The 14,017-nt window shown below is 58.5% G+C and overlaps 2 protein-coding genes across 3 annotated transcripts in view; one reads left to right on the top strand and one right to left on the bottom strand.

Annotated features, from left to right (window-relative positions):
- ABL1 (ABL proto-oncogene 1, non-receptor tyrosine kinase) overlaps window positions 1-4,632 on the top strand; it is a 141,537-nt gene extending 136,905 nt beyond the window's left edge. For both annotated transcript variants that reach the window (XM_055400927.2, XM_055400928.2), the window contains exon 11: window positions 977-4,632. In XM_055400927.2, coding sequence (XP_055256902.2) covers window positions 977-2,694 — 1,718 coding nt within the window. In that variant the 3' untranslated portion in view covers window positions 2,695-4,632. The remainder of the gene's footprint in view (window positions 1-976) is intronic.
- A 4,723-nt stretch (window positions 4,633-9,355) lies between these two features.
- On the bottom strand, window positions 9,356-10,498 carry QRFP (pyroglutamylated RFamide peptide). Its single transcript, XM_055399067.2, has one exon. It carries the CDS (start codon window positions 10,496-10,498, stop codon window positions 10,094-10,096), a length of 405 nt encoding a protein of 134 aa, XP_055255042.2. The 3' UTR covers window positions 9,356-10,093.
- Window positions 10,499-14,017: the final 3,519 nt, after the last annotated feature.

Below are 14,017 nucleotides of genomic sequence, written 5' to 3'. Positions count from 1 at the left end.
CATGTTCATTTACCCCCCATCAGTATTCATCTGAGGGGTATTCTGATAGGTAATCTCGTGGCGCGCCAAGAGTGTCAATTAGCTGTTCAGCCCCTGAAACAGAGCTGTGCATAATTCATTAGAAATTCACTCTCTTCGCCTTCCTCCAACGGGGCTGAGGTTTGGGGCGGGCCTCGACTTCCCTGGACCCGGGAGCCCTGTGTGCCTCCTGCTGTTCTGACAGATGCCCCGTCCCTCAGCGTCCCAGGTGCTGACAGCCACCGGGCTGCTGCCGCCCTTGGAGGGAGAGCTCTGTCACTCACTCGCAGGGAGCTTGGCAACGCCAGAAAGATTTCTTAGGCGCTGTTATTCATATTTAAAGAATGCCCATTTAAAAGTTTTAAAAGGTCACCCTTCTAGTTCCCCAAGCATGATAGCCTGTTGTCACTGCACCCCGTAGCATGCGGCCCCCCTCCCTCCTGCCCGGCCTCGCAGGAGCTGCAAGCAGCCGCCTGATCAGAGAGGCCTAGCTCCTGACCCTGTGCTTGGCCTCGTCTGCCTTGTACCCTCCAGATGGTGGTGTGCAGGGGCCTCTACCGCTTTAACAGGGGTGGGGCGGTGGGCTCGGGTGCCCCAGCTTTTTGTTCTGCTGTCCTCAAAGAGAGAGACCTTAGCTCTGCCCAGTAATAACCACACCAACATATAGTGACAACAGCTACTGAGGATTTCATGCCAAGAGCTGTGATAAATGCCCCACATCCAATCCATCCTCACTGCAGCACTCCGGGTAGCTCTGTTGTCCTCCGTTTTATCGATGAGGAAGCCGAGGGTGAGCAGAGAGAAGTCGCTCGCCAGGGGTGGGCAGCCCAACCACACACACAGGCCTGGCAGAGCCCAGACGCAGGGCCGCTCTGTGAGGACAGGCCGGCCAGCCCAGGCAAGGCTGGGCTCGTCGCTTCTGGCCTGGACTCATTCAACTCTTGCCTGTATGTTTCAGATCCTGTGGACCACGAGCCCGCTGTATCTCCGCTGCTCCCTCGAAAAGAGCGGGGTCCTCCGGATGGCGTCCTCAATGAGGATGAGCGCCTGCTTCCCAAAGACAAGAAGACTAACCTGTTCAGCGCCTTGATCAAGAAGAAGAAGAAAACCGCCCCGACTCCTCCTAAACGCAGCAGCTCCTTCCGGGAGATGGATGGCCCGCCCGAGCGGAAAGCGGCCAGCGAGGAGGAAGGCCGGGAAATCAGCAATGGGGCGCTGGTGCCGGCACCCCCAGATGCAGCGGAGTCGGCCAAGTCCCCAAAGCCCAGCGGTGGGGCCGCGGTCCCCAACGGGGCCTTCCGGGAGTCTGGGGGCGCGGGCTTTCGGTCGCCCCACCTGTGGAAGAAGTCCAGCACGCTGACCAGCAGCCGGCTGGCCGCCGGTGAAGAAGAGAGTGGCGGCGGCGCCAGCAAGCGCTTTCTGAGGTCCTGCTCAGCCTCCTGCGTGCCCCATGGTGCCAAGGACACAGAGTGGCGGTCAGTCACCCTGCCTCGGGACCTACAATCCACGGGCAGGCAGTTCGACTCGTCCACCTTCGGAGGCCACAAAAGCGAGAAGCCGGCCCTGCCCCGGAAGCGGGCAAGCGAGAACAGATCTGACCAGGTGACCAGAGGCACGGTCACCCCACCGCCCCGGCTGGTAAAGAAGACTGAGGAGGCTGCCGACGAGGTCTTCAAGGACGTGGCCGAGGCCAGCCCAGGCTCTAGCCCTCCCAGCCTAACGCCGAAACCACTCCGGAGGCAGGGTGCGGCCGCGCCTCCCTCCAGCCCTCCCCACAAGGAGGAGGCCAGGCCCAGTGCCGCGGGGACGCCCGCCGAGCCAGCACCCCCCACCAGCCGGGCCGGGCCAGGAGCTTCCGGAGGGCCCAGCAAGGCCGCCACCACCACTTCAGAGGAGCCCCGGGGGAGGAGGCACAAGCCTGCCTCCGAGTCCCCGGGGAGAGACAAGGGGAAGCTGTCCAAGCTCAAACCCGCCCCACCGCCCCCGCCACCCACCTCCACTGGCAAAGCCGGGAAGTCCTCACAGAGCCCGAGCCAGGAAGTGGCCGGGGATGCAAGCGCTGGGGGGAAGGCAAAACCCGCAACTCTGGCTGTGGACGCCGTGAACAGCGACACCGCCAAGCCTGGCCAGCTGGGAGAGGGCGCCAAGAAGCCCATGCTCCCGTCCATGCCAAAGCCGCCGGCGTCCTCCAAGCCGGCGGGGACCCCAACCAGCCCGGCCCCCGCCCCTGCCACCTTGCCATCAGCACCCTCTGCCCTAGCAGGGGACCAGCCATCCTCCACCGCCTTCATCCCACTTATATCGACCCGCGTGTCTCTTCGGAAAACCCGGCAGCCTCCCGAGCGGATCGCCAGTGGCGCCATCACCAAGGGCATGGTGCTGGATGGCACCGAGGCCCTGTGCCTGGCCATCTCCAAGAACTCGGAGCAGATGGCCAGCCACAGCGCCGTGCTCGAAGCCGGCAAAAACCTCTACACGTTCTGCGTGAGCTACGTGGACTCCATCCAGCAAATGAGGAACAAATTCGCCTTCCGCGAGGCCATCAACAAGCTGGAGAACAACCTCCGGGAGCTGCAGATCTGCCCAGCGACAGCAGGGGGTGGCCCAGCAGCCACTCAGGACTTCAGCAAACTCCTCAGCGCCGTGAAGGAGATCAGCGACATCGTGCAGAGGTAGCAGGAGCCGGCAGCGCCTGAGGGCTCCCTGTGTGTGCCCAGGGCGGCAGGCAGGTGGCCAGCAGGACCCGCGTGTGGGGACCTTGGCCTGGAGCTCTGCACCGGGCAGAGCAGAGGCCGCCGTGGAGCACAGCACCACGACCTTTGTCCTGCCCGCCGTCATTCTGCGCTCGCCTCCCTCCTCCACCTGGCCCCTGGAGCCTCATCCGAGTTCTGTCTGTGGACTGCTATGGGCACGCCAGCCCCTTCCCTGCATGTGGGGCTTCAAAACTGAGCCCTCGGAGCCAGGCGGGAAGGTCGATGAGCACTTCCTTTCTATCTTCCTCCCTGGAGGACCTCCACTGGCTCTGCCTTCGCCCCCTTTGTCCCGAAGAAGAAGCACCCTGAACGGGAGCTGAGTCAGCAGGGCTTGGGTACTGTCCCCTCCACTCACCCCAGGCAGCAGGTGTACACTCGCCTCGCTCGGGCCTCCTGCTGAGGACACGTGTCCAGAGCCGCGGCCCAGAGGTCTCCCTGCCCTCCCCCCGCCCTGCACCGTCCCCCCATGTGAAGGATGGCTCTTAACTGAGAGGCTGAGACAGGCCAGAGTGCTGGCCTCTGGGTCCCGGGCCGGGAGGAAGCCGAGGAGTCCGCGATGGAGGGAACTTCCTCATCATCCTCTCCAGGTCCTCAGGGCCCCATCACCTGCTCTCCTGTGACATGCACTGCTAATCCTGGATAGAAAGCTTGAGTCTGGAGGGTAGCAGGGTCGTGGGGGAGCACACGGGGGCTCCAGAGGTGGGAGGGGGTGGTGAGCTTGGGGGCGCAGCCGGGCCCAGGATGGCCCAGAGCGGGGCCTGGCAGGTCGGCAGTGAGCACAGGCAGTTAGCTTCCTTCCGAATTCCCAGGGGCCCTGACAAGGCGCTCGGTCTTCACTTCCAGTTGCTCTCTTTCCATTCCATCGTGCTCCTCTAAGGCAAAGTAGATTCTTGCAGGGCTCTTTCCCTGGTGACAAGCCAGTCTTCAGCTTTCTGGAATTCCTGAAGCATTTCTAAACTGCCCTCAGCACAGCTGCCTCCCCACAGAGAAGAAGCCGCCATCGGGCACCCAGCGCGTGCACGGGAGGGAAAGGACTGGGGCACCGAAGCCCCGCCCAGCGCAGGCCGCACCCTGATGGGCACGCAGCTCATTTAATCACCAGGAGCAGCACTTAACCTAATGTTCCGGTGGGAGTCATCAGGGATGAAGAGAATCAGACAAAGGAAACGCCAGGAAGTGTCTCAGCAGTCCTCAGCGTCATCTCCCCGGGCTGCCCAGGATTAGCCTCGGGGGCAGGAGCCTGTGTGCCCTTGACCATGACCTGGAGCAGCTACTGAAGAGTGGGCCAGCACCTGCCTGGGCCTTGCTCAGGAGAACCCTCGGAGAAACCAGGAGGAGACCGCCTCCCACCCGCTCCCCAGGCCGCCCCGTACCCATGACCTCACTCGAGCCCTGTTTTTACACTAATCACCTGAGTTTGTCTTTTATTTCTCTGATAGAGATGGTTTCCTCTGGGTCGTTTTATGCTGTTTTCACAGCGCCTCACCTCTTTGCCCCCCCAGGCTGCTGTGCTGCGCAGACTGAGGGGGGAGGGTGCCCGAACACCGCCAGTGGCCTTGCAGACGAAGCGGAACGAAGCCCACCAGGTCCCCTCCACTGCCCGTTTCTATGAGGTACTTGTCTCTTCCCGTTCACACGATGTGCCACTATATTTTGCATTTATACTTTGGTAATACACTCTTTTATAGACGCGCTCTTTTATAAATGACCTGTAAATAGTTTTCCACTGTCCTCCCTTCTGGAATGCCTGTGGTGTCTTTTTTTTCGGTCCAGTACATTTTGTTTCTGTATATGACTCTGTTTTTTTGAATCCACGTCTCTCCTCCGTAGTATTTTTTAAATAAATGTTTACAACACCAGACCTTGGGCGAATTGCTGTGGTCCATAATTCTTCCCTGTCATCCTCAGAGTCCCGGCGCATGCGTAGGCCGGGAGGGAGCCAGGCTTTCCCGAAGCGGCCAGAGGCCGCACCGTGTCAGGTCTCACACGACAGGAGAGAACAGGAGTGCAGCAGAACCCCACACAGGCCGTGTCACCAGCCAGCCCTCACGTCGGGCCCCTCTGCGCCCTCGACACCTGCTCGCCAGCGGCCTGGCTTGGCGGCGGCACTGAGAGTGGGCCGTGCTCCCACACAGGCCGTGGCCATCTGGCGTGGGAAAGGACCACTGTCAGCGGTGCCACTGTCAGCGGTGCCGCCCGTCCCTGAAACGGGGGGAGGAGGTCACGTCCGGCATTCCTCTCTGGCCTGAAAGCATTCAGCCCTCCCCACGGTCTTTTTTTTTTCTCTTTGCATTTGAATTCACTTTCGGCCGCTATCACAGTCCCCAAAGCTCCGTCCGCTCACTTGTGTTCAGCGCACTGGGCGTCTTATTACTCGGTGGACGAAGACGAGCAGGGTGTGCTGGCCTGCGAGGGGGTGGAGCCACTGGCCAGGGCCATAATGTGACTTCTCCCACGGGGACCTCCCGAGGGGATGTTGATGTGTCCTCAATATCCGTTCTCCATTTGACGCCAGGTGGTGGCTTGGAAAGTGGACACTGGGGAAGTGAGTAGCTGCCCCTTGCTAATGATACTTATTAAGCCAGCAGGCCTGTCCGAGGACACAGGTCCCGTCCACCAGTGGACACGGTCCAGCGGAGCCTCTTTCCCAAAGACCTGGGCAGCGAGCCGTGCCGCTTTGCAGCGGGGGAGTGGGAACGCCAGCCCGGGAACGAGATTGGTGGGACCCACGGTTTGTGCTTGAGTGGCATGGCCCCAAGCAGCACCAGGGAACAGGTCTCCCCCTCGGCTCATGGAGGCAGAAATGGGCCCAGGCCGCAGAGTGAGTCAGTGGCAGAGCTGTTACTGGACACCAGAGCTCCCAAGTCGGGGGCTTTTCCATGGGGAGCAGGCTCTTCCTTTGAGTGGCAGCTCTCAAGTCTGAAAGAGGGCGTGGGATTGCAGTGACAGTCCCCGCTGACGGCTGCTTCCCTTGGGTCAGGTGTGCGTGGGTCCCAGACTCCTCGCTGCAGCCTTGTAGACAGGGTGAGCTGTCCCGTCTTCCCAGCGCCCGGCAGAGAGCTCGTCCAGTCACGGCGCCCACGTGGTGAGACCAGGATGAGGCCTCATGTATGTGCCAGTCACCCTGGCAGCTGTACCGGCGTGAGGCAGGGGTGTCAGAAGGCTCTTCTCCAAAGTAACGTCTTCATGAGTATCAGGCGAGCTGAAGACACTTGCTTGGGTCTCGCCATTCTAGCCTGAACCTCTTAGGTCACAGAACCCCTTGATGACCTAGTGAGGACTGGAATGTAGCCCCAGGAAGACATACCTGTGTGCACACACAACGGTGGTCAAAGGTCTGAGTTGTGCCTTTGAGGTCCAGAACCAAGAGTGGGCACCCAAGGGCCAGGCCCCGCAAGGCGGGCAGCTGCTGTTGACATGGTTATCTCGAAATGTATAAGCCTCCAGCCTCAAAAATTTTAAAACCTTTCAGATCCCCAAACAAGTCAATCATCAAGAGGGGAACAGAATAGGTAGGGGTGGTGTGTTTACGCCGTGGAATGTGGGGGGCACTGGGAGTGGGAGGGGACAGACTCACCGCACTCCACGGTACACGGTGCCAGGCAGCCGCCAGACCCAGCGCAGTGATGTTTAAACGGGCACGAGGTCTGGTGGAAGAGGTCAGAAGGGTGGGCGACACGGGGTGCGTAGCCTGGGTGGTGCCAGCTAATGGGTGTCACTGGCTGGAAACTCATCCAACCACGCTTAGAATTGGGGAGCATTCCAGATGTGTGTTAGGTTGCACTGAGGATTTTCTTAGAATCACAGCCCACAGGGGAGTGCTACTCTATGAATGCACTGCGCATCACCATGGGAAACCCTCATGCCTTTTTCAGAATTAACGAGGGAGGTTCTGTGACCGTCTTCATTTCATGGGTGAGAAAGCCAGGTTCAGAGATGCACAGCAGCTAGCCCAAGGTCACACAGTACGTGCCCGCTTAACGCCAGACTCATCTGTCGACAGTCCAGATGGCCACAGCACGATCCGCAGAGATCAGGGCTCCAGGGCCAGGCTCACCTCCCCCCCTCCATCATGAAAGAGGGGAGGTGAGAACTACAGCTCGCCCAGCTCTGTCGGCGTCGGGGTGTTTTATAGACGGCACTCCTCAGCTGAGCACTCTGGGGGGCCCGTGTCGACGTGTCGTCTTTGTACAGAAGACATTAGGTGGGTCAGTACTGCCCAACCGTGGTGTCCCCTGTCTCTGGTGCCAGCCTTCCTCCATAGTCGCCACCCCCATCTCGGGCCAGGGCCCTGGCTCCCTGCCTGGATGGTGAAAGCCCCCTGCCTGGGACGGGGTCTCCCCTGGCGTGTGTCTTGCAGCATCTTTGGCACCAGGGCACTGTTTGGACGAGTTGACGCCTCACTTACTACAGCTGCTGCCTGACGGTCTGCTATCACCCCCGCCCCCAACCTCTTTTTTTCTTGGACATTTTTATTAATATTTCAAACATGCAAGAAAATACCGGCAAATATTCCCTGTCCATTTTAAGAGCTAAATACCTGGAGATCTACACACCAAGATGGAGCGTTTTTTTGTGTGTGTCTTGAATGCATAACACAAGCAAATGCATCAGCTCCCAGGTGCCTGGGCCAGAGGACAGCACGGCCACAGCAGGTGGAGCTGGCCGGGCCACGGGGGGAGCCTAATCGCCCTGCTTCCAAAGCAGATGTTTTCCGAAGAGCCTCACCTTCACTGAACCTGGGAGTAATCTCCACCAAGGAGGGGGGGCTGTGTGGGGATGGCACAAGAGACCCCCAAACCTTTACAGAGCCAGGGGGTCGAGAGGTGTGGGGAGGTTAAAGAGGAAGGTTAGCCAAACGCGGTGGGAGTGGATTTAACAGATCAACGCCCGTAGCAGTTTGATTGTTCTGATTTTCAGGTTTATTGAACTCAAATGTACAAGCAACTGGAGAGGACAGCTTTGTTGTTGATTTCTGTTTAATGATGAAAGCCTAATGACAGGTTATCCACTGTTTGAAGGCCCTTCCCTCCCCCCGCCCCTGCTTTATCTCGGATTTCTCCATCGAGGTTAACCTAATCCTAGTAAATTAAAAGCCTGCCGGTGCATACCCGCAGCGTGTGTAAACACATGCGGGAGCGCCTCCCGCCACGGTGACCTCCAGGGTCTCAGTTCTCACCGTTAGTGACTGCGGGGGCGGCTCCTTTAGTCCCGAGAGTAGAAGTTGGCCCGAGCGCATGGGCCAGGGGACCTTGCTGCAGGGCATCCCTCTGCCCTTGGTCTGTTGTTTCCCCCGGTGTGTCACGAGCACATTCTCTGGCTCCTTTGTGTGTGTAAATGTGCTTCGGGGTGGAGTACTTAATCCAGGATGCTGCCTTGCCTCCCCCCTCAACCCCCGTATCAGAGTGGAAGTGAGCACGTGCCGGGGTGAGAGCCCAGGCGAGGACCCCGCCTGCCGCCTCTGGCCACCCCATGTTGCATGGCCTCCGCAGCAGGGCTGTCCTTGACTGGTTTCGTGAGCTTTCCGTCCGTGGCTTCAGGGCCGAGTGTTTGCCTCTTTCACCCACAAAGACTCCCCCCACCCCGCCGTCAACCTGTCACATTAGCTGCAGGCCTCATGGCTCCTCCCTCCCTCGCCAGTGGCAGAGGCCAAAGGGAACTCCAGGCCTCCCAGACTAGGCGTCACTGCCGGCCCGGTCACCACAGCCCTGAGCAGCTCGCTTCAGCGTAAGGCGAAGCTCCAACTCCCGCGTCCCCGTCCCACCCCACCATCCCATTTCTACTCCCCAGTCAGCCCACCTCTTTTTGTGGCTCAAATCTGTCACCCCTTAATGAAGTGACTTTCCAGGCTGTCGAGGATTGAGAGCTGCTGCCGGGGAACCTGAGTCTAATAGAAGAGGAAAAGCACTGTGAAATGCTCTGAGGTGCCAAGCTGGGCCTAGGCCCAGTGTGGTTCTAAAAAGGCTAATAAGAATCTACCAATTAATTGTGACAGCTCAATGGAGAATTATTCAGTTGTGAGCAGGGGCAAGCCACGGCTCACAAGGGAGGAGGGGAGATGTTGCCATGGCAACATCGATACAGGTTCTGGTCCCGGCAGCTGAAGCCAGCCGGGCAGTGAGGAGCATCAGACTGCCAAGCTGACTAGGGTCGGGACACAGGACTCACCAAAGCCTCATTTGAAGGAGACGCTCCGCCTCGCCCCAGGGCTGCCCAGCGCGGGCTTCCCTCGGGGCAGAGCAGTTGCTTTCAGAATTCTCCTCGCTTACAGAAACCCAGGGCAAGAGCTGTGTAGCGCAAGAGGAAAAATGCACCACCCCATGGGTCTTTCCCTGTACCTCAGACCATGGGTATTTCGCCAACTGCCAATTAAGGGAATGCCGGGAGAGGTGTGTGGGGTACAGGCAACACGATTTCCATCTCCCCAAAGTCAAGGCAACTCTCAACTCAGCTCAGGAAGCGAAGTTCCCAGGGCACAGAGGACCTGCAGGCAAGAGTCAGGCGGGCTTCCCGTCACAGTTTGCAGTCACTACAACTTTTATTTCAAAAGACAGCAATACATTCACATTCTGAACATTGGACACTCAACCTTGTTGCAGCAAAAAAAAAAAAAATATTCCTCATTCACCTCCCACGAGACTTCCCGGCTTGGCAAACGTTGTACCACCAATGAGGACAGTTGTCAGAAGGGCGGGGCAGCGGGTTCCGAGTGGCATCGCAACACCGCAGCAAGGTTCTTTCCAGAGGGACTTTGGTTGTCTTAATGGGATGGAGAACAAGATTTTTTTTTTCCCATTGTTAACTTTCAGAACCACACTCTACCCAGTGGAATGTGTTTGCTCACAGTCACACTTCAGATGTCAACCCCTGACGTCCTGGCGGAGACTGTCAAAACTTCGGTTATCCGACGGAATCACTCAGGCCACCTACCTTTAAGCCAGAGCCAGCACAACCAGCTCTGCCTGTTCAGATTCGTGGTCCAAGGGCATCCTTGGCTCCAGGCCCCCGGAGGAGGGGGCTGAAATACAGCAGTCTGCCAGGGGGCTGTGCCAGATGTGGTATCTCTTGTTACCTCGCTTTTCTGGTCTTTTAAGCTCCTTTTTGACACCATCCAGGGTTTTTTTGCTTCAGCAAAGTTGAAAATCAAAAGTAAGCACCCACCTAACCAATCCTACTGCTTTTATAATTCCTATCATCATTCTTTATAAGAATACCCCACACCTTCTCAGTGTCTTGGTCTTTGAGGCCAGAGGAGAAGCACGTGTAAACGGCGGGGATGGAGTCGGGTGGAGAGGGGCCCTTCCCAGGACGTGCTGGCCCCTTCACCCTCGGCCAAAGCGGAAGCTGAAGCCCCCTTTCTTCCTGCTGTAGCCGTTGAGCTCCTCAGCCAGGGTCCCCAACGGGCCCCCCACCTTTTCGGCCTCCCCCACGAGGAGGCCAGTGGCCTCGCTGCCGTCGTCCTGCCTCCCGAGACGCAGCTTGAAGCCAGCACGTGCCCTGCCCGCCGCCCGCAGCTCCTTGGCCGTGACGAGCAGGGCATGTGGGTGCGGGGCTCTTGGCCACCCAGGGGGGCCCCATGGGAAGGGGCGTCCCCCCGCCGGGTCCATCCAGCTCATTTCACATCCGGTGCCCCCCATGGCGTCCACGGTCTCCTCTGTGTGCAGCACCGGGAAGCAGGCACCCAGGGGCAGGAACAGGAGGCAGGGCAGGGAGTAAGGGCTCCGCATCTGGTCCAGAGGAGAGAGGAGGGGGTTACGGGCTGCACCCCGGGGCCACGCACTGCTGTGCACCTGCTTTCCGGGGACCCGGGCCGCCGTCAAAGGCGTGAGCTGACGGCTCGGTGGAGCCCAGCCTGCAAGCAGCTGAGGAAGTGTACCACGTTGGGGGACCAGCCTTTATTTTCTTAGCAGGCTCAGGAGCCAGCCGCACCAATTAGGCTGGTTCTCCCTCTCCTGCAATCTTCTGACGGCCTTGGCAGCTTAGCACACTAATACCGCTGCCGCTGGGATGGCTTACAGGCGGCCCCAGGAGAGCTGAGCAAATTTGGGCTCATTCTTCCCTTATTATAATTATTGACTCCTGGGCCATATCATCTCAGAGCCGTGGGGTACAGTTACTAGCATCTACCCCTCTTCGTTTTCAACTCTATAATAAATGGGTCTGGTTAAGCTGTTTAGTGGGGATGCTCTGCTCATGTCTCTGGGACATGGAAGCCAGTCGCTCCTGGAAGCGGGAACCAGATCTGACGGCCCGGCCTAACTCCAACGTCCTCCCTGAGAGGCGTGCTCGCCAATGCCGCTGAGCACCAACTGTGTACCTGAGCGACAGTGATAGTCGCTTAGTCGTGTCCAACTCTGCGACCCCATGGACTGTAGCCTGCCAGGCTCCTCTGTCCATGGACTTCTCCAGGCAAGAATACTAGAGTGAGTTGCCATTTCCTTCTCCAACTGTGTAATCTGGCTGCAAGGTAAACCTTTGCCTGCATGGTTGCACTTTATCTTCACAGTAAACCTAACTTGAAGCCCTGTTATTCCCTCTTTTTTTTCAGGCAAGAGAACTGTCAGAAAGGCTAAGAGACTATGCTCAGGCCCCACAGCTAGAAAGCAGAGGCTCTAGGGTTCCCGATTCTAATGGCCAGGGGGTTTCTTGGACTGTGGGCCAATTTAACCATCCCCACCTGATACTGTCCTTGAGGGCCGCCCTTATTCCCTTCTACAGAGGAGGCAGGATCCCCAAACGGGTAACGGGCCCAAGATCTCGGTTCTGTAAGTGACAAAGCTAGGATCCTAGCCCGGGTCTAATTGGGCTGGACACGGGAATGGCTCCTCTACCCTGCGCACGGCGGTCCGTGGGGGACGCGAACAGAAACGGAGCTTCCCCCCAGTGCCCCTGCCTTGGCAGTAATTGCTCGTTCCCTCGCAAAGGAAGCCTCTTTAGTAATGACCACAGCGTGTGTGGGAGCTGGCTGGTCCTCTGAGGAGAGCTGAGGCTGGAATAGAGGGAGCAGGTTCTGGAGAAGACAGCCCAGGCCTCCCAGAGCTCTTTCCAGAAATGGCTCCCTTGAAGACATTTCAAAGTGTACTCAGCCCAAAAAGCTTAAAAAGAAAATCTTAAAGCCTGTCCCCTCTTCTCTTCCCAAATCCAGCCCTCCTACGCCTCTCTCATGTCCTGAGGCTGGAGCAACCTCTTACCTGCCTCAGGGAAGCCTCTCCATCAGTGTCTGGGTGGGGTGGGGGCTTTTCTCAAGGGCTTTCCTCCCCACAGAAAGCGAGGCAGACAGCTTTGAGACGAGGTGGGACTCCAGCCGGTGGATGAGTCCACCTGGGAGTGGCCTCTGGGTCTCAAAACGGGGTGGGTGCCTTCTCTCCTTCCCTTTGGGGGAACCGTGGACCCCTTCAGGAATCCAGGGGGGGCTTGGAACACTCCACACGGAAAACTGGGCCCCTGCACAAGTTGGGGCTCAGGCCCTAACATCCAGGACTTGGTGGGAGAAGACAGAGGGAGGCCCAGTGCTGAGTCCTGGAGGGCTGCTGCTGCTGCTAAGTCACTTCAGTCGTGTCCAACTCTGTATGACCCCATAGACGGAAGCCCACCAGGCTCCCCCATCCCTGGGATTCTCCAGGCAAGAACACTGGAGTGGGTTGCCATTTCCTTCTCCAATGTGTGAAAGTGAAAAGTGAAAGTGAAGTCGTTCAGTCGTGTCCGACCCTTAGCGACCCCACGGACTGCAGCCTACCAGGCTCCTCCATCCATGGGATTTTCTAGGCAAGAGTACTGGAGTGGCTTGCCATTGCCTTCTCCGGAGTCCTGGAGGGCACCTGTGGCCAATCTCTGCCTGCTCTCGGCAGCAAGATGAGGTGCGGGTCTCCATGCCTCGGGGCCTTCCCAGTCCTGTGGGTCCCCAGGATTCCTGCCGCCCGTGCCCAGCTCCCAACCTGCAGGAGGCCTGAGTGCGATTCCTGCCGGGGATGGAGCGGCCGTACTCACGGTGCTGCGGGTCTGCTCCCAGCTGGGCGGCTGGACCTGGGCTGGGCCGGGCAAAGCTGCTCTGGGCTCTCGTCCGGGAGGTGCGGCTCCCAGGCGCTCCCTGCTTTATATAGCCTCCCCCTGGGGGGGCCGTGCCCTGCACGCTTCTGATTGCTGCGCATTCCTGACCCTGGGATTCCACTGGGGACCTGGTAGTGAAGGATGGGACGGCGTGGACCGCATTGATAAGAGACCCAACACAAAAAGGATGTGGTCTGATGAGAGGCCAGTCAGGGCCGCCCTTTGCACAAAGGCAGCCTTGCTTGGAGGAGCCAGGGCATTCACTGTGAGTCACAGGCGTGGCCCTGGGGTCCCACCCAGCCCGGAGGAACCCTAACGGTCCTGCCTTTGTCGGGTCTGCTTGCCAGGCCTCTGCCCCCAGGGGACTTAAGGAGGTCAGACGGCTTGGAGCTCAGGCACTTGATAAATACTGGATTTCATTACAGCAACTCAGGGGACTGCTATGTCCTTAAGCTTCAAATTTGTTTTATGAATAAACAGTCATTCAGTTCAGTTCAGTTCAGTCACTCAGTCGTGTCCGACTCTTTGCAACCCCATGAATAGGGACTGATTTTCTGAATGGGGCTTCCCAGGTCAGGTTGCTCAGTGGTAAAGAAGTGTTGTGTTAATTGCTCAGCTGTGTCTGACTCTTTGCGACCCCATGAACTATAGCCTGTCAGGCTCCTCTGCCCATGGAATTCTCCAGGCCAGAATGCTGGAGTGGGTAGCCGTTCCCTTCTCCAGGGGATCTTCCCAACCCAGGGATTGAACCCAGGTCTTTCGCATTGCAGGTGGATTCTTTACCAGCTGAGCCACAAGAGAAGCCCAAGAATACTGGAGTGGGTAGCCTATCCCTTCTCCAGTGGATCTTCCCAACCCAGGGATCAAACCCAGGTCTCCCGCATTGCGGGCAGATTCTTTACCAGCTGAGCCACCAGGGAAGTGATAAAGAATCCACTTGCCAGTGCAGGAGACACAGGGGATGTGGGTTCGACCCCTCGGTCGGGAAGATCCCCAGGAGGAGAAAATGGCAACCCACTCCAGTATTCTTGCCTGGAGAATCGCATAGACAGAGGAGCCTGGCGGGTTACAGTCCATGGGGTTGCAGAGTCGGATACGACAGTGCTTGAGAGCAGTGACTGATTTTCTGAATGAAGAGTCTCAGCTCCTCAGGACTGCCGCCCGGCCACAAGAGAGACCCGCTGAGACCGACTGGGGCC

The sequence above is a fragment of the Moschus berezovskii genome, chromosome 11 (assembly GCF_049115385.1).
Source record: "Moschus berezovskii isolate FMDL1 chromosome 11, NW_MosBer_1.0, whole genome shotgun sequence".
Lineage (NCBI taxonomy): Eukaryota > Metazoa > Chordata > Mammalia > Artiodactyla > Moschidae > Moschus > Moschus berezovskii.
Note: the sequence above shows the minus strand (reverse complement) of the source record. Positions and strands in the feature narration are given on the sequence as shown.